Here is a 25,387-nt window from a genome sequence, read left to right as displayed (position 1 = left end):
TGACAAACTAGCACTTTCATCATAAATCCTGATTCATGAACATGTGCATTCTTTATAACAGGTGTGCTTTAGAAAATATCTTTGTCCAAAAAAAAAAAAAAAAAAAGCTGACCGGTGGTATGCACGCCTTTAATCCCAGCACTCGGGAGGCAGAGCCAGGCGGATCTCTGTGAGTTCGAGGCCAGCCTGGGCTACCAAGTGAGTTCTAGGAGAGGCTCAAAGCTACACAGAGAAACCCTGTCTCGAAAAACCCAAAAAAAAAAAAAGTTGTTGCAGGATATTTAATCACACTGTGAATCCAGAGATTGTGTTATTTACTAGAAAAACCTGTTTCTAACTGTAGCACACACCTTTAATCCAAGAGCTTTCTGCTTGAATATTGTAAACAGGACTAAACAAAATCAACCTTAGGTCAAGAGGTGGAGCAAGCAACCAGTTGACACGAAAGAAACCATAGAGAGTAAGCGGGAATCAGGAGGATGGACAGAGATGCACAGGAAGTAGAAGGGAAGGATATCCAGCTGGAGGGGGTTGTCTGTGTGTTTGTTTGTTTTAGACAGTGTAGGGGAAAGCTGTCTTTCTGGTACGGCAGTGGAGGAGGAAGGTCAGATGGGTGCTTTCTCTGCTTCTCTGAACTAGCAGGTTTTCACCCCAGCATCTGGCTCCCAAGTCTTTATTGATAAAATAGAACAATAGAGATTTAGTTTAAAACAAGTAGAGCCGGGCGGTGGTGGCGCACGCCTTTAATCCCAGCACTCGGGAGGCAGAGCCAGGCGGATCTCTGTGAGTTCGAGGCCAGCCTGGGCTACCAAGTGAGTCCCAGGAAAGGCACAAAGCTACACAGAGAAACCCTGTCTCAAAAAACCAAAACAAAAAAAAAAAAAAAAAAAAAAAAAAAAAAAAAACAAGTAGAGTAGAACAGGAAGGTAGAGTCTTTCTAATAGTTACTTTTACAGTTTAGATTCAGGAAACTAGTCACTTGCAAGTCAGTTAACTGTTTACCAGTTTGATAGTTTCTGTCCTTATTTTTAAAAAATCCATTTATTTATTTTTTATTTTCTGGAGCTACATAGAATCTCACTATGTAGCTCTGGCTGTCCTGAAACTCACTATGTAGAACAAGCTGGACTTGAACTCATGGAGATCTACCTGCTTCTGCCTCCTGAGTGCTAGGATTAAAGGTGTGAGCCAACACGCCTGGCAAGAAATCTGTTTAAATGATAAGAACATTAGAACTTACTTGAAAGCCAAGAAGTTAACATTCTCAAGAGCAAAGGTTTGCAAAGACATGGCTTTCTGTCGGGCCTATCATGGTAACCAGTGCTGTTTGTATTCACATTCACATATGTCACCCTGGAACATTTTAGAATGAGTGTTTTGTTTTGTTTTGTTTTGTTTGAAATGGGGTCTTACTATATAGCCTTGGCTGTCCTGGAACTCACTTAGATCAGGCAGACCTCAAACTGACAGAAATCTGCCTCCTTCAGCCTCCTGAGTGCCAGAACAAAGGATATGCTACCACTCCAAGCTTAGGATGAATCTTAATTTCCAAAGAGTAGGTTTGATTTAAAAAAAAAAAAATAGTATAAGGGCTTAAGCTGTAACTCACTTGGTAGAATGCTTGCCTAGCATACATGAAGTCATGTGTTTGGTCCCTAGCACCGATTAAATGAGATATGATGGTACATACCTATAATCCCAGCACTCTAAAGTTGTAGACAGGAGGACCAGAAATTCAAGATAATCCTTGGCAATATAACAAGTTTGAGACCAGCCTGGACTGCATAATTAAAATAAAAATGGAAGCAGAAGAAATGGCTTATTCAGTTAAATGCCTGCCATGTGAGCATGAGGACCCAAGTTCAAATCCCTAGCACCTACACAGAGAAAAGCCATATGTGGTAGCACAAGCCTGTAATCCCACCTTGGTGTGGAAGGGGTGGTGCACAAACCAGCCATTCTAGCTGAATCAGTGGACTCCAGGTCCAATGGAAACACTCAAAAATAAACAAAGTAGAAGGGGCTAGAGGGATGGTTCAGCACTTAAGAGTACAGCTCTTCCAGCACTCCTGAGTTCAGATCCCAGCACCTGCATGGTGAAGTAAGTGTTTGATGTGTGTGTGTGTGCCCCACATGTTTACAGTGCCACAAGAGGTCATAAGAGAATGCCCAACTCCCTGGGACTGGAATTACAGTTATGAAATGCCATGTTTGTGCTAGGAATCAAATCCATATCTTGGAAAGCAGTCAGTGCTCTTAACCACTTCACTACCTCTCCAGCCCCAGGTTTGAGGGGTCTTTTGTTTGTTTGATTAGTTGATCTTTAGTTTTTTATTTTGCTCAAATGCATGTATACAAGCACCACAGTACATGTGTGGAAATCAGAGGATAACCTATGGATGTTCCTGGATGTTGTGTTCTCTCCTTCCCCCATGTGGGTCTCAGGTCATGAGAGTTGGCAGTAAGTGCCTTTACCCACTGAACCAGCTCACAGGCTCAGAAGCTATTAATTCTAAATCATGAGTTTTAAGAATGAATATTGTAACTGCTATTTTGTGCTTGTCTTAACCTTTTTCAGGAAGCTTTATAAGCGTTATGCTTTTCTACGTTGTGAAGAAGAAAGAGAGCAGTTTCTCTACCATCTGCTGTCCCTCAACGCTGTGGACTATTTCTGCTTTACCAGTGTGTTCACCACTATCAGTAAGTGTGGAGAATTGACTCTTTTTTTGGTTTTTCGAGACAGGGTTTCTCTGTGTAGCTTTGCGCCTTGGTAGCCCAGGCTGGCCTCGAACTCACAGAGATCCGCCTGGCTCTGCCTCCTGAGTGCTGGGATTAAAGGCGTGCGCCACCACCGCCCGGCGAGAATTGACTCTTAAGTGAACAGTTTCCAGGTGAGCAGGCATGGTGGCAAATACTTGTAATCCGCACACTCAGGAGGCTGAAACAAGAAAATTGCCAGTAGTTCAAAACCAGTGAGTGTGGGCTGTATATCCTGACCTTTTCTCAAAAATAAAACAAACAAACAAACAAAAAAAAAAACCTGAGGGGTGGGGATGTTCTCAAGTCACTTTGGAATAAAAGTATTCATATTTCCAAAAGTGAAATCTATCATAATACATGGAGGATACTGATGACCCCTCAGTCTCCATTTAGGAATGTGGGAGACTTCCCCAGCCCTCTGCTGCCAGCCTATGCAAATGCCTCACTAAAAGAATTACCCTAGCCAGGTGGTGACACACACCTTCAATCCCAGCACTAATGAGGCAGAGGCAGGCAGATATCTGAGTTTGAGGCTAGCCTGGTCTACAGAGTAAGTTCCAGAACAGCCGGGGCTACACAGAGAAACCCTATGGGGGGCCGGGTGAGGGGTGTGGGGGGAGAAGGAACCTATCCTGGCCTGTTAGTTCCTGCCAGAACCAACCTGCGTCCTAATCAAAGGACTATCTCACAGCTCACTGTAGCAGTGGAAGGCTTTGTTGAGACCTCAGCAAAGCTCAACATTTCGCTATCCATCTTGATTTCCTCTTCACAGGTTGATCCTAGGGGCAAGCACCGTGTATGCTCATTTCTGTCTCAGCATCTGCTCTCCACAAAACCCAATCTGTGACAGAAAATGTTACCTAGAACAAATGAGAAATGCATAGAGCTGCAGTCTCCAAAATCTCAGTAAACATCACTGCCATTTCACTAGCTAGAATTATGCAGGCTTTGATTTCTGGTCTCTGGTGTTGGGGTGGGCATTAATAGGGCCAACTTAAAATGTCTATAATAAGTAATAACCTAATAATTGTTCATTCAGTTAGTACATGTATAAGAATCTAAGTTGTTAAAGGTAAAACTATAACTCAGTTGTAGTGCTCTTGCCTACCTTGTGTGAAACTATGGGTTTAATCCCTAGCAGTGTTTTAAAAAAAGGTCTAGAAAGGCAGTGGTAGCACACGCCTTTAATCCCAGCACTCGGGAAGCGGAGGCCAGCCTGGTCTACAGAGCGAGTTCAAGTAGAACCAAGGCTACACAGAGAAACCCTGTCTCAAAAAATCAAAAGAAAAAGTCTGAAGACTGGGCATGTAGCTCTTATAAACCCTGCTAAGGCAAGAAGATCAAAAATTCAAGGCTTGCCTAGCCTACACAGGAAAGTTCTGTCTCAAAAGAAAGGGGGAGCCAGCAAGATAGCTCAGGGGGTGAGGGCGTTTGCCCCAAAGCCTGACAACCTGAGTTTAACTAGAAAGATACGATACCCAGAAGTTGTCCTCTGAGCTTTACACATGCACCGAGGTGACAAGTATAGGCACATGCGAGCGCACGCGTATACATACACACACACACACACACACACACACACACACACACACACACACACAAATGTTTTTTTTTAAAGATTGTAAAAGAAAAGAAAGGTCACTTAAAATGGCTAAAAACATGGTCATTCTCAGCTATTTTCAAGGCCAGAGTGAGATACATAAATCAAGTCTCAAAACAAACAAACAAACAACTAGCAAGATGTCTCAGCAGAAAAAGGTGCTTTGTACACAATCCCAGTAACCTGAGTTCAGTCCCTGGCACCTTTGAAAAGGAGGAAAGAAAACCAATTCTGAGACTTGTCCTCTAACCTATGTACATGAGCCATAACACACATGTACCAACACTCACACAGGCACATCACATACACAGTTGTAAAATGCCTAAGAACGTCTAAATATTCTGTGTCTGTAGGTTTCTCTTTATCTGAGAAACTTTCAGTTGAGGCTTTGGAATGTATAAAGAAATACTCTGGTGTCCTAGTTTCCTCTCTGTGGCCGTGACAAATACCATGACCAAAGGCAAACTAGGAGAGGAAAGAGCTTATTCCAGCTTAGAGGTTACAGTCTATCATTGAAGGAAGTCAGGGCAAGAATTGGTGTGATGGTGTCAGATCCCCTCGAACTGGAGTTACAGTTGTGAGCTGCTGTGTAAGTGCTGGGAATTGAACCCAGGTCCTCTGGAAAAGCAGCCTGTACTCTTAACCACTGAGCCATCTCTCCAGCCTCCTGGGTAAATTCTTAAAGCAGAAACCGATGCTGAACTGGGCTTGTCCACCAAGAGGTAAGCACCCTGGTTACTTTAACTGGCAGCTTTATACTCCCGAAGAAGGGAGTCTCAGTTGAGGACTTACCCAGATCCTATTAGCCTATAGGCGTGTCTGTTAGGGTTTTGTTTTTTCTTCTGCCCCCCCCCCTTGATTGTAAATTGACGGAGGAGGGCCCAGCCCACTGTGGGTTACATTGCACCTGCACAGGTGATCCCAGGATGTATAAAAAAGCCAGCTAAGTGTGAACCCATGAGTGAGCCAACAGTCAGCAGCATTCTTACATGATTTCTACTTTGAATTCCAAATTTTCTCATGCTTTTACATTTAGCCAAGGTCCATGATGCGATGGTGACATCTAGTGGTGAGGCCACTGGAAAGGCTTCATATATATCTCAGCACATCTGGCTCTCCCAAATTCCTTGTACATATGAGTTACCTCAATAACCTAATCCTAGCATTCTGTAGGAATTGGTTCTTTCTTTCCACTGTGCAGGTTCCAGGATTGAACTCAGGTTGTCAGGCTTGATGACAAGTACCTTTAACCACTGAGCCACTTCACTGGCCCTCATGAGTATATCTTAAAAATTGATCATAAAAGCCAAATATCAGAGGCTAAAGAGAAGGTTCAGTGCCTAAGAATATTTGTTCTTGCTGAGGACCTGGGTTTAGTTTCCAGCACCCACATAACTCTAGTACCATGACTCCAGTTCCAGGAGTCTGACTCTATCCTTTGACCTCTGTGGTCACTAACACAGATGTGGTGTGCATACATGCATGCAGGCAAAACATCCATGCACATAAAAATAAAATAAAATAGCTGGTTGGTGGTGGCGCACGCCTTTAATCCCAGTACTTGAGAGGCAAAGGCAGGTGGATCTCTGTGAGTTTGAGCCCAGCCTGGTCTACAGAGCGAGTTCTAGGACAGGCTCCAAAGCTACACAGCGAAACCTGCCTCCAAAAATAAATAAATAAATAGATGGCAAAATATATCTTTAAAGCATCTAGTTCTGGATAGTTGTGATTTTTTTTAATTCACTTCTGTGTTTTTCTTTCAGTGATTCCTTATAGATCAGTGATCATTCCAATTAAAAAACTGAGCAATGCGATCATTACATCAAACCCGTGGATCTGTGTCTCAGGAGAGCTAGGAGACACAGGAGTAATGCAGATTCCAAAAAACCTGCTTGAGATGACTTTTGAGGTGGGTTAGCTAATGCCTTTTGAGTTCTTCAGAAGAACTCTGGTTTTGCTTTTTCATTGAAACAAATGAAATAAAGGAGCAATCAAACATATAGGGTCATTTGTTATCATAGCCTTATTGTCTGAAGAGGCTTACACTAGTTTGTTTGCTTTTTATTTTCATTGCTAAACCCTATTTTTCTACTTGTGGTAGGCTTTACCAGGTCTTGTTCCTTGATTCCCAGTGCCTAACACAGAACATGGCAAACAGAGAATGTTAAATTCATGCTTCCCCTGAAATGGTTCTCTAGGACCAGGGAGCCGATGTCCATGCTTATGGCTTTTGAAGCACATAGGGACATTTATAGAATTTTGTTTTGTTATTCAAGACAGGTTTTCTCTGTGTGACAGCCCTGGCTGCCCTGGAACTTACTTTGTGAACCAGGCTGGCCTCGAATTCAGAGATCTGCCTGCCTCTGGCTCCCAGGTGCTGGGATTAAAGGCGTGTGCTCTAGTAGAGTTTTTCCATATGTTTGAACCCATATTCAGGTTGGTCCTAATATTCGAGGAGTAAAATAACCTCTTTGTATTTCAGGAGAGAAATAGTACTAACTGAATGTTCAATGCTCATCCATGTTCCTTGGGGCCCAGGAATAGCCATTTTCACTTGGAATCGTAATCCATAGCCCAATGGTCCATTTGGCTTTATGTATGTGGCAGACTCACATCTATTTGTGTGTAAAAGTTAAAAACCTTGGTTTTTTTTAGCCTACCAGTTGTGGAACAAAAACTGTATTGTAAGTCCCATCTTCTTTCTCTCTCTCCTTGTAGCTGCATTTCTCAGCTGGGTCACATGATGCCTTTCATTGATACACAAAGAAGACAAATGCTTTTAAAACTTGCAGCTCTGATGTTTCAGTCCAGCTTATAGTCAGTTTGTGATCCTCTCATTATCAGATTTTTTAAGTCAGAATTTAATTAGCATCCATTTTTTGCAATTCCTCTTACCATTGCTTTTTATACTTGTCCACAAAGGGCCAGCAAGGACACTAATAACTACAGTTCATTCATAATTTCACATTCTACAGTTGTGGTACCTGGTGTTAACTGTAGTCCAAAAATATAAAGTGGAAAATTCCAAAAACAAAAATTCATAAAAGCTGAGCATGTGGTGTATTCCTATAACCTTGGCACTTGAGAAGCAGAGACAGGAAGGTCAGAAGTTCAAGGCCATCCTCAGCTACATAGCAGGTTTGAAGTCAACCTGGGTTACATGAGTTTGTGTCTCAAAAAGCAAAAAAATAAAAATAAAGAGCCAGGCATGGTGGCACATACCTAGAGTCCCAGCACTCAGGAGATAGAAGCAGAAGAATGCTGCAAGTTCAAAGCCATCCTGGGCTACATAACGAAACTGTCTCAGAAACAAAGCAAAAATTAAAAATTTTGAGTGTGGGAGTTGTTTACACATTCTTGGTTTTCATTACAACGGAACAAACCCAGGGCCTTACACGTGATCTGCAAGAATTCTACCGTTGAGCTATACCCTCAGTCCACAATTTATAAGTTTTTTGATTGTAAACCATTATAAATAGCACAATGAAATCTGTGCTGTTCCTGTATCAGCCATGAATTCTGTCTTTGTCTAACATGACATGTATGTGCTACCCTCCCATTCGTTACTTAGTAAGAATTCAGGTTATCAGATTAGCTATGTAGGTGTGGCAGTTGCTTGTATTTATGTAACCTTTATTTCACTTATTAGTGGCCCCACAGCATAAGAGTAGAGTTGCAGAGAAGGATCCAGACCATAAAACATGGAAAAACTCTGGTATGTGTGACAACATTGCAATGCATACAGGAAAAATACAGTATATGTAGGTTTGATATTAAGGCATTTCATGCACATACTGGGAGCCTTAGAATATATCCCTTGTAGGTAAGATGATTTTTCCAAATAGCTTTTTAAACTTCTCTAATAGATCAGGGCCTCGACCATGCTCCACAAGCACTCTACCACTGAACTATCAGTTAGTGATTTTTTAAATAGGTTATTTGCTGTAAGTCAATCTAAATAAGACCTTCCTCCACTTACTGAAATCCTTTTTACCCTTCAGTTAAGACATAAATCATTATCAGTGATTCTGTTTCTTGATTCCCCAAATAGAAGTAAATGCTCCTTCTCCAGCATTCTTCAAAGACTTGTTTACATTTCTAGTCCAGCACCTCAAGCACTCCAACCCATTTGGTAGTCATTGTCCATCTCCTGTCTCAATGTATGAAAGTCCCTGAGAGCAAAGAATACATGGAGGCTGTCTATGGTATTAAACTTAGCACATTGTACAGAGTAAGTCTCTGTAAGTGTTAGATTGAGCCAGAGTCCACTGCCAAAGCTGAAGGGAATAGAAAAGAATTGAGTACAGAATAATTTGTGGTCCTGTCTCTACAGTGTCAGAACCTGGGAAAGCTCACTACTGTTCAGATTGGCCACGATAACTCTGGACTGTTAGCTAAATGGCTAGTGGATTGTGTCATGGTGAGAAATGAAATCACAGGACATACGTATAGGTGAGTAAATAGACTTAGGAGCAGAATTCTTTGTCTCAAAGCTCTTTAGGTAACAAAATGTTTTAAATCTTCCTAAAGCCTTCCCACTGCCCCTGAACTAGTTTTTTTGGGGGATGTATTGTTTTGTTCTATTTATAGTACATAAAGTTGGCCAGGTGTGGGTGCTTAAATCCCAGCACTCAGGAGGCAGAGAAAGGCAGATCTCTGTGAGTTTGAGGCCAACTTGGTCTATAAAGTGAGTTCCAGAACAGCCAAGGCTACATGGAGACAATAATTAATAATAATAATAATAATAATAATAATAATAATAATAATGGAGCTGAAAAGATGGCTCAACAATTAAGAGCACTTGGTACTCTTCCAAGTAACCCAAGTTCAGATCTCTGCACCCACCTCAGGTAGGTTACAACTACCTGTAACTACAGCCCTGGGATATCCAGTGCCTTTGCTGGCCTCCATGGGTACTCACATGCATCTGCACACATGTGCACACATGCACAGACATACATATATACATATACACATGAATAAGAAAAAATATTGAGGGGCTGGAGAGATGGCTCAGAGGTTAAGAGCACTGGCTGCTCTTCCAGAGGTCCTGAGTTCAATTCCCAGCATCCACATGGTGGCTCACAACCATCTGTAATGAGATCTGGTGCCCTCTTCTGGTGGGCAGGGTTACATGCAGACAGAACACTGTATACATAATACATACATAAATAAATAAATCTTTAAAAAAAAAAAAGAAGCCGGGCGGTGGTGGCGCACGCCTTTAATCCCAGCACTCGGGAGGCAGAGCCAGGCGGATCTCTGTGAGTTCGAGGCCAGCCTGGGCTACCAAGTGAGTTCCAGGAAAGGCGCAAAGCTACACAGAGAAACCCTGTCTCGAAAAACCAAAAAAAAAAAAAAAAAGATAAAATATTTAATCTAGCCGGGCGGTGGTGGCGCACGCCTTTAATCCCAGCACTCGGGAGGCAGAGCCAGGCGGATCTCTGTGAGTTCAAGGCCAGCCTGGACCACCAAGTGAGTTCCAGGAAAAGGCGCAAAGCTACACAGAGAAACCCTGTCTCGAAAAACCAAAAAAAAATAATAATAATAATAAAATATTTAATCTTTGGTTAAAAAAAAAAAGATTGTAGAGGCTAGAGAAATAGCTTCCTGTTTAAGAGGACCTGAAGCTTTCAGTTTTTAACACCCTCATAGCAGATCACAATTGTCTGTAACTCCAGTTCCAGAGATCTAGGACACACTCTGGCCTCTGCAGGCACAGGCATACACATGACACACAGACATGCATGCAGACAAACACTCATACATATAAAATAATATTTTTTTAAATATAAAAGTATGTCTATATATGTTCTCTCTATGTAGCACTGGAATAGACCGAGCTGTCTTGGAATTCACTGAGCTCTGCCTCCTAAGTGCTAGAATTAAAGGCATATATTACCACACGTATCTGTTCTCTACTTTACTATATTTGAAATTTTTCATGATGAAATAAACAATCCTCAGATATTAGCATCATGAACTTCACCTGCAATGCCATTTTTAAATCTTTAATTAAAACTAGTGGAAGCCAGTCATGATGTCATACCTGTGACCCCAGGACTCCAGAAACTGAAGCTTGTCTGGAGTTAGAGACCAGCTTGAGTGCCTTCACATAGTAAGTCTAGGGTAGCCTTAGCAACAGAGTAAGACCCCATCTCAAAATGGAAACAAAACAAAAATCTGGTTTTAAAAATGTAGATTCATGTGATCTCTGGAGACTAGAGTAAGTTCACAAAAACAACAAAGATTCAAAAGATTTTAAATCAAAACATTTTTTTTTTCCTTACCCTATCAGATTCCCATGTGGGCGGTGGCTGGGGAAAGGCATCGATGATGGAAGCCTGGAGAGAATTCTTATTGGAGAATTGATGACATCAGCTTCAGATGAAGACCTGGGAAAGCAGTGTCGGACTCCACCACAGCAGAAGTCTCCCACGACAACCAGGAGACTGAGTATTACTTCACTCACAGGAAAGACTGCCAGTGAGTTGTTTCTGGTGTGCCTCATAGTGAAGGCTTCTGTGACCCATTCTCCACAAGACAGTTGTGTTCATGAATCGTGGTGGGGAGATTAAAAAAGAAGGGCCTGGGGAATGACTCAGAAGGTAAAGTGCCTTCTTCCCTAGCATAAGAATCTGAGTAAGCCCAGAGCAGGATAGTATTGGGGCAGGGGTAGAGACAGAACTCACTGACCAGCCAGACCAGCCAAATTGATGAGCACCAGGTTCAGTAAGAGTCCCTGTCTCAAAAAACTGAGGTAGGGGGCTGGAGAGATAGCTCAGCAGTTAAGAGTATTGACTGCTCTTCCAGAGGACCCAGGTTCAATTCCCAGCACCCATATTGCAGCTCACAACTGTCTGTAACTCCAGTTCCAGGAGACCCCAGACATACATGAAGGCAAACACCAATGTACATAAAATAAATAAATTATTTTAAAAAAAAAAAAACTAAGGTAGATAAGGACTGAAGAGATGCTCAGCAGTGAAGAGCACATACTGCTCTTCCAGAGAACCTGAGTTCCATTCCCAGCACCCACATCAGGCAGTTCACAACCACCTAGAACTCCAGCCTAGAGGGATCACACCTCTGGCCTCTGCATGCAAAATGCACTCATATGTACATACCTGACCCCAGCCACATACATACACATAACTAAAGTAATAAAAATAAAATTTAAAAAGCAAGATTCAAGGGTTTGTTTGGAGAGAAAATGAATTTTTAAAAATTAATAAGGTGGGTGGAATTGGGAACGTGGGTAAAGTATTTGCTGCACAAGCCTGAGGACCTGAGTTCAGATCTCCAGCTCCCATGGATTCCTAAAGCTTACTACCCAACCTACCATAGGTGAGCTCTGAGGTCAGTGAGAGACCCTGTCTCAAAAAAGGTAGATTGTTAGAGGAAGACACCCAGTAACTTCACATGTGCAAGAGCACACACACATCTTTTATTTTTGAGACAGGTCTCACTATGCCTGGCTGGCCTGGCACTCACTGTGTAGACCAGGCTGGCCTTGAGTTTACAGAGAAGTACCTGCTTCTGTGTCCCAAATGCTGGGATTAAAGGTATGTGCCACCATGCCTAGCCTAAGAAACTGTCAGATCACTTAGTCTCTATGAAAGGAAAGCTGTGTGTGCTAAGCGTATGCTCTAGTACTAAACAACTTCCTTCCCCCTTTAAAGATATGTTTTATTTTAATTGTATGTATGTGTGTTGGGGGGTGCCCTTGAAGGCCAGAAGAGGGTAGTGAGTCCCCTGGAGCTGTAGTTACAGATGGTTGCAAGCTGCACATACACCTTTTTTTTTTTTTTTTTTTTTTTTTTTTTTTTTTAAGGCAGGTCTCACCCTGTAAGTGTGTGGCCTGGAACTCACTATGTAGACCAGGCTGTCCTTGAACTCACAGAGATCTGCCTACCTCTGCCTTCCAAATACTATCATTAAAGGTATACACTACCACAGCCAACTCACACCCCCCCCATTTTTCTCTTATTACCTGCTTCTTCTGACTCTAGATAAAATTTGCTTACCCTTTTTTTTTTTTGCAACTATTCTTGGGGTTGAAGATTATCTTAGTTACTGCTTGCTCTATTGCCATGACAAAATACCATGACCTAAGCAACTTATAGAAAAAGCATTTAAGCTGGACAGTGGTGGCACATTCCTTTAATCCCAGCACTCAGGATGCAGGCAGGAAGATCTCTGAGTTCCAAGCCAGCCTGGTCTACAGAGAGAGTTCCAGGATAGCCAGGGCTACACAAAGAAACCCTGACTTGAAGAAAGAAAAAAAAGAAAGAAAGGAAGGAAGGAAAGAAAAGAAAAAGCATTTAATTGGGGCTTTGCTTATAGCTTCAGAGGGTTAGTCCACAATCATGGTGACAGGCTGGCAGTGCCTTAGAGCTCACATCTGATTCACAAGATGGAGACAAAAAGAGAAACTGGGCCTGGCATAGGCTTTTGAAACCTAAAAGCCCCACAGAGCTGGAAAGATGATTAAGAGTTCAATTCTCATCACTCATGTGGTGGCTCACAACCATCTATAACAGTAGTCTCATGGGATCTGATGCCCTCTTCTGATGTGCAGATGATGTACATGCAAACAAAACACCCATATACATCAATAAATAAATCTTAGAAACCTCAAAGCCCGTCCTCAGTGACACATCTCCTCCAACAAGGTCACACCTCCTATTCCTTCATAAACAGTTCTACCAACTGGGAACCAGACATTCAAATATATGAGCCTGTGGAGACCATTCTAATTCAAACCACCACATGGATGTAATATCTCTGTCGGTAGAGGGCTTGTGTAGCAAAAAGCAAGTTCTCAGTTCAGTTCTCAGCATCACATAAACCAGGCATGGTGGCTCATATTCATAATTCCACTGTTGAAGATATCAAAGTAGGTGGATCAGAAGTACAAGGCCATCCTCTTCCTCAAATTCATAGTGAGTTTGATGCCAGCTGAACTACATAAGACCCTAAAAATAAATGAACTAGTCTTAGTATGTGGTAGACAAGGTGGTTTTGTCTTAGTTACTTTTCTGCTGCTGTGATTAAAACACCATGGCAAATTCTAAAAGAAAGCATTTAATTTGGAGTTGATAGTTTCAGAGGGTGAATCCATGACAATCTGGCAGGAAGCATGGTGGCAGGCAGGCATGGCACTAAAGCATAGACAAAAGTTTATACTTTGAGCCACAATCTTGAGGCAGAGGTGGTGGCTGTAACTGGGAATGGTGTCGGCTTCATCAGTTACATACTTCCTTTAACAAGGCCACTCCTCCTAATCCTTCCCAAACAGTTCCACCAGGACCAAGCATTCAAATATATGAGCCTGTGGGGGTCATTCTTATTCAAACCACCACAATGATTCCAGTCTGTCTAGAAAGAGACATAGGTGAACAGGTGCTCACTGGGGGAATGGAACAAGGAGAGTGACCAGTCCGGAAGGGAGGAAAGCCTGACTTCTAGCCAGGGCACCACATGGTATCTGGCCTCTTCCCTTAAACCACAACAGCAGAACTTCACACAGGTCATCGAGAGCCTCAGATGCCTTAGCATACACCTACAAGATTCTCGGCCAGGAACCTCTTGAGTAATGATGAAGGGAGGGAGTCTTCCCCACTTCACCCCTCACATCTGGAGAGTTGTGACATTTCATGATAGGAACCCTGACAGGTAATTTCATTGAATATCTTTTTCTGTTTTCTCAGGGAGGAATGTTTGTTGGCTTGTTGGTTTTTGGTTTTGTTTTGTTTTTCAGTTATTTTCAGTTGAGAAAAGCCAGAGGAAATTAGACACTTGGCTTGGGTTATAGTTTGCAGGTAGTGTGGCTGGTGTTTGAGTCTCAGGATCTCTTGGATTCTTTTCCAGTGCATCACAAGCCCTTGAACTTGGCCATTTTGTCCAGTGGCAAAATCCATGGAGTCTCTGGAAAAGCTAGCTTGTTTGGATGAAGTTTTTCCTGCAGAGACCTACAGCTAAATATCCCATAGTATTTGGGTTTATTTATTTCTCACAAAAATGTAGACACTATTAATTATTTTGCAGAACCCAATGCTGGACAGATCCAGGAAGGAATTGGAGAAGCTGTGAACAATATTGTGAAACACTTTCACAAACCTGAAAAGGAGGTATTGTGGGGGCAATAAAACTATATGTATGGTGGGCCTTTTTTTTTTTTTTTTTTTTTTTTGAGACAGAGTTTCTCTGTATAGCCCTGGCTATCCTGGAACTCACTCTGTAGACCAGCTGGACTCGAAATCTACCTGCCTCTGCCTCCTGAGTGCTGGGATTAAAGTCATGTACCACCCCCACATGGCTACCCTCAGCTCTTGTTTCTCTAGTGTGGTTGTTATTGGGGGTGGGAGGCTACTTTATTTCATATGTATAAGTGTTTTACTTGCATGTATGTCTGTGTACCACGTGTACCTGATGCCCGGGAAGCTAGAAGAGAGCATTGGTTCCCTTGAAACTATAGTTAAGGATGGTTGTGAGCCATAGTGTGGGTGATAAGAACTGAACGCAGGTCTTCTGGAAGAACAGCCAGTGCCCTTTACCACTGAGCCATCTCTCCAGCCCCTCTAGCGTTGGTCAGTTTGTTTTTGTTTTTGTTTTGTTTAATCATAGAAGCAGCAGAATTCCCTTGTCACTGTGTTAACATTGTGGTTTACAGAGAGGAAGCCTCACAGTGCTGCTCTGCGGAGAAAACGGCCTGGTTGCTGCACTGGAACAAGTTTTCCATCATGGGTTCAAATCTGCCCGCATCTTTCACAAGAATGTCTTCATCTGGGACTTCGTAGGTAAATTCAGTAGATTTATGTTATTATGAAGCCACCAAAATGTTTCTTTAAAAACTCAGAAAGCCGGGGCTGGAGAGATGGCTCAGAGGTTAAGAGTACTGACTGGTCTTCCAGAGGTCCTGAGTTCAATTCCCAGCAACCACATGGTGGCTCACAACCATCTGTAATGAGATCTGGTGCCCTCTTCTGGCCTGCAGGCATACATGCAGGCAGAACACTGTATACATAATAAATAAATAAAATCTTTAAAAAAAGAAAAAAAAAGAAAAACTCAGAAAGCCAAAATTAATAAAAAGTAGTAATACACTAGTGCGTTGGGGGCCAATGAGGACTCAGCTATAGAGGCCCTGGGTTTGATCCCAGCCTACCAGGTGGATAGAAAGAGCTGACTCCACAAGTTCCTTACATGTACACACACAAAATAAGTATTTAATAAAATAAAGGGGGGCGCTGGAGACATAGCTCAGCAGTTAAGAGCACTTCCTGCTCTTCCAAAGGACCTGGGTTCAGTTCCCAGCATCCACATGATGGCTCACAACTCTCTTTAACTATAGTTCTGGGGATGTGATATCCTTTGCTGGCATCTGAAGGTACGGTACTCCCATGGTACATAAACAGACATACAGGCAGGCAAAACTCCCATACACATAAAATAAAGATAAAAAAATCTTTTAAAGGAGGCTGGGGAGATAGCTCAGAGATTAAGAGCACTGGCTGCTCCTCCAGAGGTGCAGAGTTCCACAACCACATTGTGTCTCTCAACCATCTATAATGAGATCTGATGCCCTCTTCTGGCAGGAAGGTGTATATTCAGGCAGAACACTGTATACATAATAAATAAATAAATCTTAAAAAGTTAAATAAATCGCTGGGCGGTGGTGGCGCATGCCTTTAATCCCAGCACTTGGGAGGCAGAGCCAGGCGGATCTCTGTGAGTTTGAGGCCAGCCTGGGCTACCAAGTGAATTCCAGGAAAGGCACAAAGCTACACAGAGAAACCTTGTCTCGAAAAACCGGAAAAAAAAAAAAAATTAAATAAATCTTTTAAAAAGCATCCTGAGTTTTGTGATTTTCTTTCTTTAGGTATGTAGAATTCTAGAACTGTCATTTTCTTTAAAGGTTCAGTGAGCCATTTTGTGTTTTTTTAAAGTAGGCCTACATGAACTCCAAACTTTCAAACAAAGAAAGGGAAATTGACAAGGCACCTAAGAGTGTTTTTTCCCCTTTTCTGGAAAGCTTAGAATTTTACTGCTCCTGACTCTGATGTCTGCATGCTACATCTCTCTTCTCAGATTTAGTCAGTACTCCACAAGGCCTGTTTAGGTCCATTTAATAATCTAACTGAAGACAGCCATTCTAGAAGAGGGCACTGTCTTGATGGTCAAGTGGTCACTGTGTTGTTATTCCTGGAAGGGTCTACTCTTAGAAGATAATTCTCCTCCTTTCCTTTCTTGGCTCCTTTTCTTTTCTCCCTTTTTTTAGTCTTTTGTTTTTTTAATGCCAAATTCTGTTTCATGAAGGTATTTAAAAAGAATAAACCTTCCGGCCCTCTGGAATGTGGTCTTGATTAGAAAATAAATTACTGCCAGGCAGTGTTGGCATTTTAATCCCAGTACCAGGAATCATGCTGTTCTGTCATGAACCACAGATCTCTGTAGTTCATTCTGAAATCAGTGATAAAGCAATGATTTGGATTAGAGGACTGACTATGAGGCCAGGCCTCAGAGTTTCCAGGATAAATTAGATGATGGTTTTGACATTTCTATATATAACTGCTGTGGTGTGGTGTGATTCTGCTTGTCTTCCTCAGAGAAAGCAGTGGCTTACTTTGAAACCACTGACCAGATTTTAGACAGTGACGATGACGTACTCATTCAGAAATCACCCTGCAAAGCCTTCTGCCACTATGTGAACGCTATCAACACCGCACCCAGGAGCATGGGGAAGGATGGCAAGTTCCAGATCTTAGTTTGCCTCGGAGCAAGGTACAGAGCCATATAATGCCTTCCTTAGGTGTGTTCCGTAGGTAACATGAGCCTTGAAAGTCACCCAGGTTATGCCCATTTCTCTTGGGTTTTTTCTTTCCAGCTGTTATCATGCATGAGACTGCTGTGTTCTGGGTACCTTTTTGTTACAGTAGCAACTGATTTACCCCCATTTCTTAAAAAGATTTCTGTATTTTTATTTTGTGTGTAAATGATTTACCTTGCTGGGGATGGTTGTTAAGAATGATAAGGGCACTGGTTACCATGCAGAAGGTCACAAGGCACAAGCCATGACAAAACCCAGTATCAGAGCTTTATTGGGGGGGGGGGGGGACGACACACAAAAGAACCAGGCCTCGGGATTAGCACGTGCAGAGAACAAAGAGAGAGAGACAGAGAAGAGATAGTGGGGGCAGGAGAGAACAGAGAGAGGAGAGGAGAGGAGAGGAGGGGTCAGTGTCTGGCTTTTTAAGGGTTCCTGTGAACATGCCAGAGCTACACCACACATGCGCTGATTGCATGGCCATGCTGTGTGCATGTAATCACCAGTGCACACTGGTGACGTAAGACGCAAGACCCCTTGCTTAGCTCCTGAACTGCGCATGTGCAGTCACGCAGCTGGAGTGGAGGCAGAATCCCAACATTGGTGGCTCACACTATTAATCCTGGCACTCAGGAAACAGAGATGTGAAGATCTTTGAGTTCAAGGCCAGCCTGGTCCACAAATCAAGTTCCAGGACAACCAGGGTTACAGCAAAGTCCTGTCACTAAAAGCCAGAAATAAATAAACAGATATATGTTCTTTTGCCTGCATGTGTGTGTGTGCTAAGTACCTGGTGCCTGCAGAAACCAGAAGAGGGTGCTAGAGTTAGTTGTGAGCACCATGTGAGTCCTGGAAACTGAACCTGGATCCTCTGCAAAAGCAACAAGTGCTGTTAAACACTGAGCCGTCTCTCCAGACCCATCTACCTATTTTATAAGTGAGAAAATAGGAAATAGATGAGGCCCAAATACATTAGTAAACTATCCCAAAATCACATAGTAAGAAAATAGCCAATCCTCCTGGCACTGGTCTGTAGTACCAGCTCTTCAGGAGGCAAAGGCAGACAGATCACAAGTTTAGGTATTGCTTTGGCTACAGAGCAAGTTCAAGACCAGACTAGGGAATTTAGTGAGACACTGTCTCAAGATATGAAAAAATGACCAGAGATGGGGCTTCGTGGTAGAGCCCTTAATCAGTGTGTACAAGAACCTAGGTTCAGTCCACAGCACTGGGTGGAGGCGGCGGGGGAAGAAGGAAGGTGTGAGGGAAGAATAAATAAATTCAGTAAAAATTAAAATAATTTTATTGTTTTTGTTTGTTTATTTTGCTTTATGTTTTTCAAGACAGGGTTTCTCTATGTAGCCCTAGCTGTCCTAGAACTTGCTTTGTAGACCAGGCTGGCCTCGAACTTACAGAGATCTGCCTGCCTCTGCAGAGTGCTGGGTTTTAAGGCATGTGCCACCATTCTTGGCTTAAAATAATTTTAAAAAGAAAGCATTTTTTGAAAAAAGATATCCTGCGGGAGGAGGGAAGAGAGGGGTATCTGTGGTTGGTATGTAAAATGAACAGAAAATGTCTTGATAATAAAAAAATACATCTTAATATAGATCTTAGACATAAGGGTTAGAAGAAAGAGACACACTTAAGTAAAGAAATAAGATAAATACTTGAGTATGGAGTATGGGCTCTCTCAAGGGAGAATTTATAGAAAGTAAGATGTGCCCAATATGGGTTTGGGCTTCAGGCTTCTCAAGGAAACGCTTCAAATAACTGTTTTAGCATTAGCCATATACACCATTGTGGTGGGTCTCAAGTTACATCTCAAAAGGTTTTTAGAGAGCAGTGGTGACACACGCCTTTAATCCCAGCACTCAGAAGGCAGAGGCAGGCGGATCTCTATGAGTTCGAGGCCAGCCTGGGCTACAGAGTGAGTTCCAGGACAGGCGCAAAGGTACACAGAGAAATCCTGTCTCGAAAAAACAAAGAAAAGAAGGGTTTCTAAGAAACTACTTTCCCCCCTTTTTCTCTGTTTTTTTTTGGGTTTTTTTTTTTTTTTTTTTTTTTTTTTTTTTTTTTTTTTTTTTTTTTTTTTGTAAAATTGAGATTATAGGGTAGCTCTGGAGATGACCTATATGAAATTACAGTCTGATAAAGGTAAAATCAGGAGTCCACTAGGTGTGCAGTAATGGGTTTAAGATACGCCTTTTCCCTATAAATAGGGTTTCTGGCAAGATTTCTAGAATATTGTAGTTTTACAGCTGGAAAAAGAGAAAGGCTTTAAGTGGTTGTTAATTATGCTGGAATTCTTTTTGTTTTGTGGTGTTGTTTTGGTTTGGTTTGGTTTGGTTTTTTTGGTTTTTTGAGACAGGATTTCTCTGTGTAGTTCTGGCTGCCCTGGAACTTTCTTTGTAGGCCAAGCTGGCCTTAAACTCAGAGATTCACCTACGTCTGCCTCCTGAGTGCTGGAATTAAAGATATGTGCCACCGTGGTGTATGTTTTCTGTTTTTTGAGTTTTCTTAATAGCTTTTTGGTTTTGTTTTGTTATTTTTCTTTTTTTTTTTTTTTTTTTTTTTTTTTGGTTTTTCGAGACAGGGTTTCTCTGTGTAGCTTTGCACCTTTCCTGGAATTCACTTGGTAGTCCAGGCTGGCCTCGAACTCACAGAAATCCGCCTGCCTCTGTCTCCCGAGTGCTGGGATTAAAGGCGTGTACCACCCCACCACCACCACCACCACCCCCCGGCTTGTTTTGTTTTTTTTAAACATTTGTTTATCTGTTTGGTATGTGGATGGGTGTGTCTGTTTGTGTGTGTGTGTCTGTTTGTGTGTGTGTGTCTGTTTGTGTGTGTGTGTGTGTGTGTGTGTCTGTCTGTCTGTCTGTCTAGGAGACAGGGTGGGGGTGAGGGGTATGTCAGGAATCTATATGGAGGTCAGAGGACAATTTTTGAGAATCCATGTGGGAACCAAGGTTCAATCAGACTTGGCAGCAAGTATCTTTACCCACTGATTGATCTTGCCAACCCTGATAATTTACTTTTTTAAGTAAACAGTCTTGAGAGTAAATCGGTGGTAGAGTGCTTATCTGAAGTGCACAAGACCCTGAGTTCTACCCCCAGCACCACCAAAAATATTTATAATACTAATAGTAATATAAGAAAAATTAAAGGAAGCAGGGAGACGGTGGTGCAAGTCTTCAATCTCAGCACTCGGGAGGCAGAGGCAGGGGGTTCTCTGTGAGTTTAAGGTCAGCCTGGTCTGCAGAGTGAGTTCCAAGACAGCCAGGGCTACACAGAGAAATCCTGTGTCAGGGGGAAAAAGAAATTAAAGGAAATAAACTAACTTTGAAGTCATGAATGTCTACCTTAACTCATTCAGTCATTTAGTATTTCTTTCTTTCTTTCTTTTCTTTTTTTTTTTTTTTTTTTTTCCGTTTCTCTGTGTAGTTTTGATGCTGGTCCCAGATCTCTGTAGCCAGCTCTGTAGACCAGGCTGGCCTCAAAGTCGCAGAGATCCACCTGGCTCTGCCTCCCAAGTGCTGGGATTAAAGGCATGCGCCACCACCTCCCAGCATTTAGTGTTTCTTTCACACACACACCACACACACACACCCCCCACATACACACACCCAACCCCATCTCTCTGGGTAAATTTGATGCCGAAATGAGCTAAATAAGGAGAGCTTATTTCAAAACACACACACACAAAGAAAGAAAGAAAGAAAGAAAGAAACAAAACCAGAAGAGGCAGAAGATAAGTGAATGGCTCAAGGTAAGTGCCTGCCTGGCCAGCACTTGTTCAGGAGGGGTTTGAGAGGGACACTGAGATGGAGTACTGGGAATACTGAGTTAATTAGCAAAGTTATTAACTGAACAATGAAATTAAAAGGATGATGACTACTAATGTCTGGAGAAGATTTTTACTGTAGATATAGTGGAGAGAGCAGACAGAAGAATCCAAGCTGAACATGGCCTGGGGAGATGGCGCCACAGTTAGGAGCACTTGCTGTTTTTCCAGAGTTCAGGTCCCAGCACCCATGTCAGCCAGCAAATAACCACCTGTAACTCGGACTCCAGAGGGTGTGACCACTTCTGGTCTCCATAGGCACTGTATGCACATGGCACAAACCCACACAGGCACACAAATATAAGTAAATTTTCTTAAAAAGTAATGAGAAGCAGAAAGTGGGAGATTTATTCAATGTGGCCACGTTGGGAAGAGAGACAGAGATATACTCTTAGTCCATCTAGGGCCCTGGCTTGAGAGGAAGGATTGAATTGACAAGAGATCATAACTACAAAGCAGTGCCACCAAGATGTCATCCTACCCATTATTGTCTAAGCTCCAAGTCTCGCCTACAAGGTCACCTGACAAATTGCCTTTTTTGTTTTTGTTGTGGGTGAGTCTTCCTCTCATGGCACCCAAAACTTCAGCCTTCTCCCAGGAGAAGATTCCTTGGGGAACTTTTATTTTATTTTATTTTGAGACAGGGTTTCACTGTGTAGCTCTGACTAGCCTGGAACTCATTATATAGACAAGACTGGCCCCAAACTCAGAGATCTGCCTTCATCTGCTTCCCGAATGCTTGGACTGAACAGGTGTGTGCACCACAGCTGCTCCTAGGAAAACTCATTATTTATTGTAGTATGATTGTTTCAATAGGCTGATAATTAAAAGGAAAGACACAAGGGAGGGCCAGTTACAATGTACTCCTTAGAGCTCAGATGCTGTTTCTGTTTGGATCTGTAGGGATCACCTGCTCCCACAGTGGATTCCATTGCTAGCAGAATGTCCTGCCATCACCCGAATGTATGAAGAGAGCGCACTTCTTCGAGACCACATGACTGTCAACTCCCTTATCCGAATTCTGCAGACCATTCAGGATTTCACCATAGTCTTGGAAGGGTCTCTAATCAAAGGAGTAGATGTATAAACCAGCTGACAGAAACGCTTCATCCTACCCCTGGCTCCTGAACCCTCCCCAATCCTGGGACCTATTTGGATTGTTCTAACGTTAGTGAGCACTGCCTGGGCAGTACTCTGGAAGCCCAGTTTGAACAATCTCCACTCTGCACACAAGGCAAAGTGCTGTATTGTAGTTCATTTGAACCTGAAATTTAGTATAAAACAGAGTATTTTCATGTGTTAGATGTGTGTAAATATGCTATCTTTAAGAAATTATATTACTCTAATAAGATACTTTTCATAGATGAATATTCCTGTGACTTAAAATAAGTAGCTTAAAAACGTTGGGGGTGGGGAGAGTGGTGCTAGTCAGGAAGAAGCCGGTAAATGTGTAAATAGGGCAACCCATCGGCTTCTTTTTTCCCTCCAGGTATCACAAAGGAACCCAGAAAGCATTGTTCTGAAGCAGCCATCCTTCCTGGAGTTCCATCCTGTGTGTGTGAATGTATACAACTTTACATACTGTACATTAGTCCTCATTGTACCTTTAAGTTTTAAACTGTTTAATTCGTGAGTTAGGAGTCACTTCTTCAGTTTGGGGAAAGTTTTTCAATTGGTACAAGTAAAAGATACAATTAAAGTATTTTAAATACCAGACCCCAGCAGGGCTTGGTGGCTCCCACCTTTAATCCCAGCACTGGGGAGGCAGAGGCAGGTTGATTTTTCTGAGTTACAGGCCAGACAGAACTACATAGTGAGACCCTGCCTAAGAACACAAGTACACACGTACACACAGCAAATACCGGATCCTAAGAGCTTGGCTAATTGGAAATAAAACACAAGAAGCCCTGAGAAGTGTATTTAAGTGTGGGATTATAGCTTCTTTACTTTGCAAAGATTAGCAGGAAGTAGCTTCATTCTTGGGATTGTTATTACTGTCGTGTGAGAGTACCTTGGAGATAATGAATTTCAGTATTAGCCAGATAGTCATAATAAGTGCAAAAAACAGTTGTTACTCAGTACTTTCAACTTGGCCATCTAAACTCTGTAACCAGAGTTAGACTACCAGCCCTGTCTTTGTTAGGTTCCAGCCACCCCCTCCGCCTGCCCCATCCCCCCTCAGGAAATGGAAGGAATGTGGAAGATGGGAGGGGTCTCTGTGTGATTTGGAATGCTTTTGTGAAAGTATTTGTTGACCATGATAATGCAAATAACAGAAGCAGAGAGAAAGAATGAAGCCTTTCTGGGTGTTTCAGGGAAATGTAAAGCAATTGGCCCAGAGAAGGTTAAAAAAAAGGCTCTGCTGCAGACTGAGAAGTGAAATTGAAGGAAGAGACAACAATGTAGAAAGACCTCAAGTTAGAACTTTCTAGTTAGTCTATTTTTTTAAGCTAACTAAGTGTGTTAGCAATTACATAAGTCTTTATCTTCTGGTAAGTCAGTTGTAGATCTCTAATGAGGCACTGATACCCTGTTAGTAGCAGAATTGCCCCAGCAGACCTCCAGGTTTATTCCCCGTTATAGCTGAAAGCAGAGCTACAGTCTCTGAGGAGCCTTGTGCGAACTAAGGGTCCTGGGCTCTTGCCAAAAGTGTTGTTTTCCTTATTTACTAGAGGAAGAAACTAATAGATAAGGGGCCTCAGCCCTTTATCAGACACTGTCCAGCCAAGGAGCAGCTCCTGGGAATGTGAAGAAAAGGGAAGGAAAAGCTTTAGAAAATGGTTCCAGATGATCTGGGCAAACCAGAGATTGTTTGCCTAAAATAAAAGTGTGTCTGTAGTAGTGTGAGACTATTCTAGAGACATAAACCTACTGTGGGAAACATCCAGAAGCTATAAATGGTCCATTCCAGGTTTTTATTGTTCTCTTTGCCATCGTCCTGACACTGAGCATTGGATAGATTTTAAGTTCGTATGCCACAAATGAGTCATCTAGTACAGCTTCTTCATTTTGTAGGTGGAAACAGAATCAGAGATTACATTCTTGCCCTTTCCCCCTTGACAACACTGGGTTTAGAAATTATGCTTTTTACCACACCAGACTGCATGAATCCAACCTTCAAGGCATTGTTACTTAATAGTATTTATTCTTTTGAATCTTCATTTACCTGTACAGATATGAAGCAGTATTCCTGTAATACTTAATAAGGACTGATGCTTAAGTTAAATTGTTTTGTTGTTGTTTTGTTTTTGTTTGTAAAACAGGATCTCACTGTGTAGCCCTGGCTGGCCTCCATTGGAACTCCATTTGTAGAGCAGGCTGACCTGGAACTCACAGAGATCTACCTGCCTCTGCCTCCTAAGTGAGCAGATTCAAGTGAGTGCCCTGCCCAACAAACTGTTCTTAATCCCTTAGACATTACATCTGTTGTAAAAACTGGGAGCAGAGTTGCATTCCCACTTGTGTTTAAATTGTTACTTAAAAAGTAATACAAAAAAAGAAGTTACCTATAAAGTTTTCTTTCATGTGCTATCATTTGGATGGACTAAGTGACATGACTGATTAAAACTCCCGAACATCCTTTCGAAGGCTGGCTTTACCCCTTGGTGTCGCACCTGCTCACACAACTGGGCTCTTGGGGGCTGTTTGACCAGCCCATAAGCCAATTCATTTTGAATTTCCCATTGGTGGTAAATCTTTGCCTAAAGACCTTAGGATGTGATAAATAAGAATATGCTCCTAGTGAGTTTGGGGTTAACTATTGCAAATGATAAAGAAGGAAGATTTACATTGTGGCTTATAACAGACTGAATCAATATGAAAAATGCTTATATAACAACAGAAGCAGATTCCTCAGAACAAATGCACATAACCACCCACGCTGACTTTTGTTAGGACCATACAACAGGCACCTTTCTTGCTGTGCATTTTTGTTAAACTATCACCTCAAAGTAAATGAAAATCAAAACTGTTTCCTTTTTGTGTGTGATTGTCCAAATCATTTTAAAGCAAATACCTGGGACCATAATTAATATTCCACATAAGAACTTTAAAATAACTTGTCTTAAAGTTAAATTTGCAAGGCTGGAGTGATGGCTAGGCAGTAAGAGCACTGCTGACTCTTGCAGAGGACCCGGGTTCAGTTCCTATCACCCACATGGTGACTTACAATCATGTGTTATACAGTTTCAGGGGATCCATGCCTGTAACGGTAACGCCTGCGTTACTGTCACCCGTTCACCATGTCCGAGCGAGGGGCTGCGGATAAAAAATAGAGACAAGAAACAGCGAGTCATTCGCCACGGCTGTAAGCCGGGTGCCAGCCGAATGCCGTTTATTGAAAGAGGGAGGAAACCTT

The 25,387-nt window shown here is 42.2% G+C and overlaps 1 protein-coding gene across 3 annotated transcripts in view; it reads left to right on the top strand.

Moving 5' to 3' along the window:
* The window catches only part of Dennd5b (DENN domain containing 5B), a 135,731-nt gene extending 110,731 nt beyond the window's left edge, over nt 1-25,000 (top strand). For all 3 annotated transcript variants that reach the window (XM_059256423.1, XM_059256422.1, XM_059256421.1), the window contains 8 exons: nt 2,579-2,700; nt 6,124-6,269; nt 8,694-8,812; nt 10,659-10,846; nt 14,411-14,493; nt 15,036-15,162; nt 16,972-17,146; nt 21,934-25,000. In XM_059256423.1, the coding sequence (XP_059112406.1) occupies nt 2,579-2,700; nt 6,124-6,269; nt 8,694-8,812; nt 10,659-10,846; nt 14,411-14,493; nt 15,036-15,162; nt 16,972-17,146; nt 21,934-22,117 (1,144 nt within the window). In that variant the 3' untranslated portion in view covers nt 22,118-25,000. The remainder of the gene's footprint in view (nt 1-2,578; nt 2,701-6,123; nt 6,270-8,693; nt 8,813-10,658; nt 10,847-14,410; nt 14,494-15,035; nt 15,163-16,971; nt 17,147-21,933) is intronic.
* The last annotated feature ends 387 nt before the right edge of the window (nt 25,001-25,387 follow it).

Source organism: Peromyscus eremicus, chromosome 3 (genome assembly GCF_949786415.1).
Source record: "Peromyscus eremicus chromosome 3, PerEre_H2_v1, whole genome shotgun sequence".
NCBI classification, from domain to species: Eukaryota; Metazoa; Chordata; class Mammalia; order Rodentia; family Cricetidae; genus Peromyscus; species Peromyscus eremicus.
Note: the sequence above shows the minus strand (reverse complement) of the source record. Positions and strands in the feature narration are given on the sequence as shown.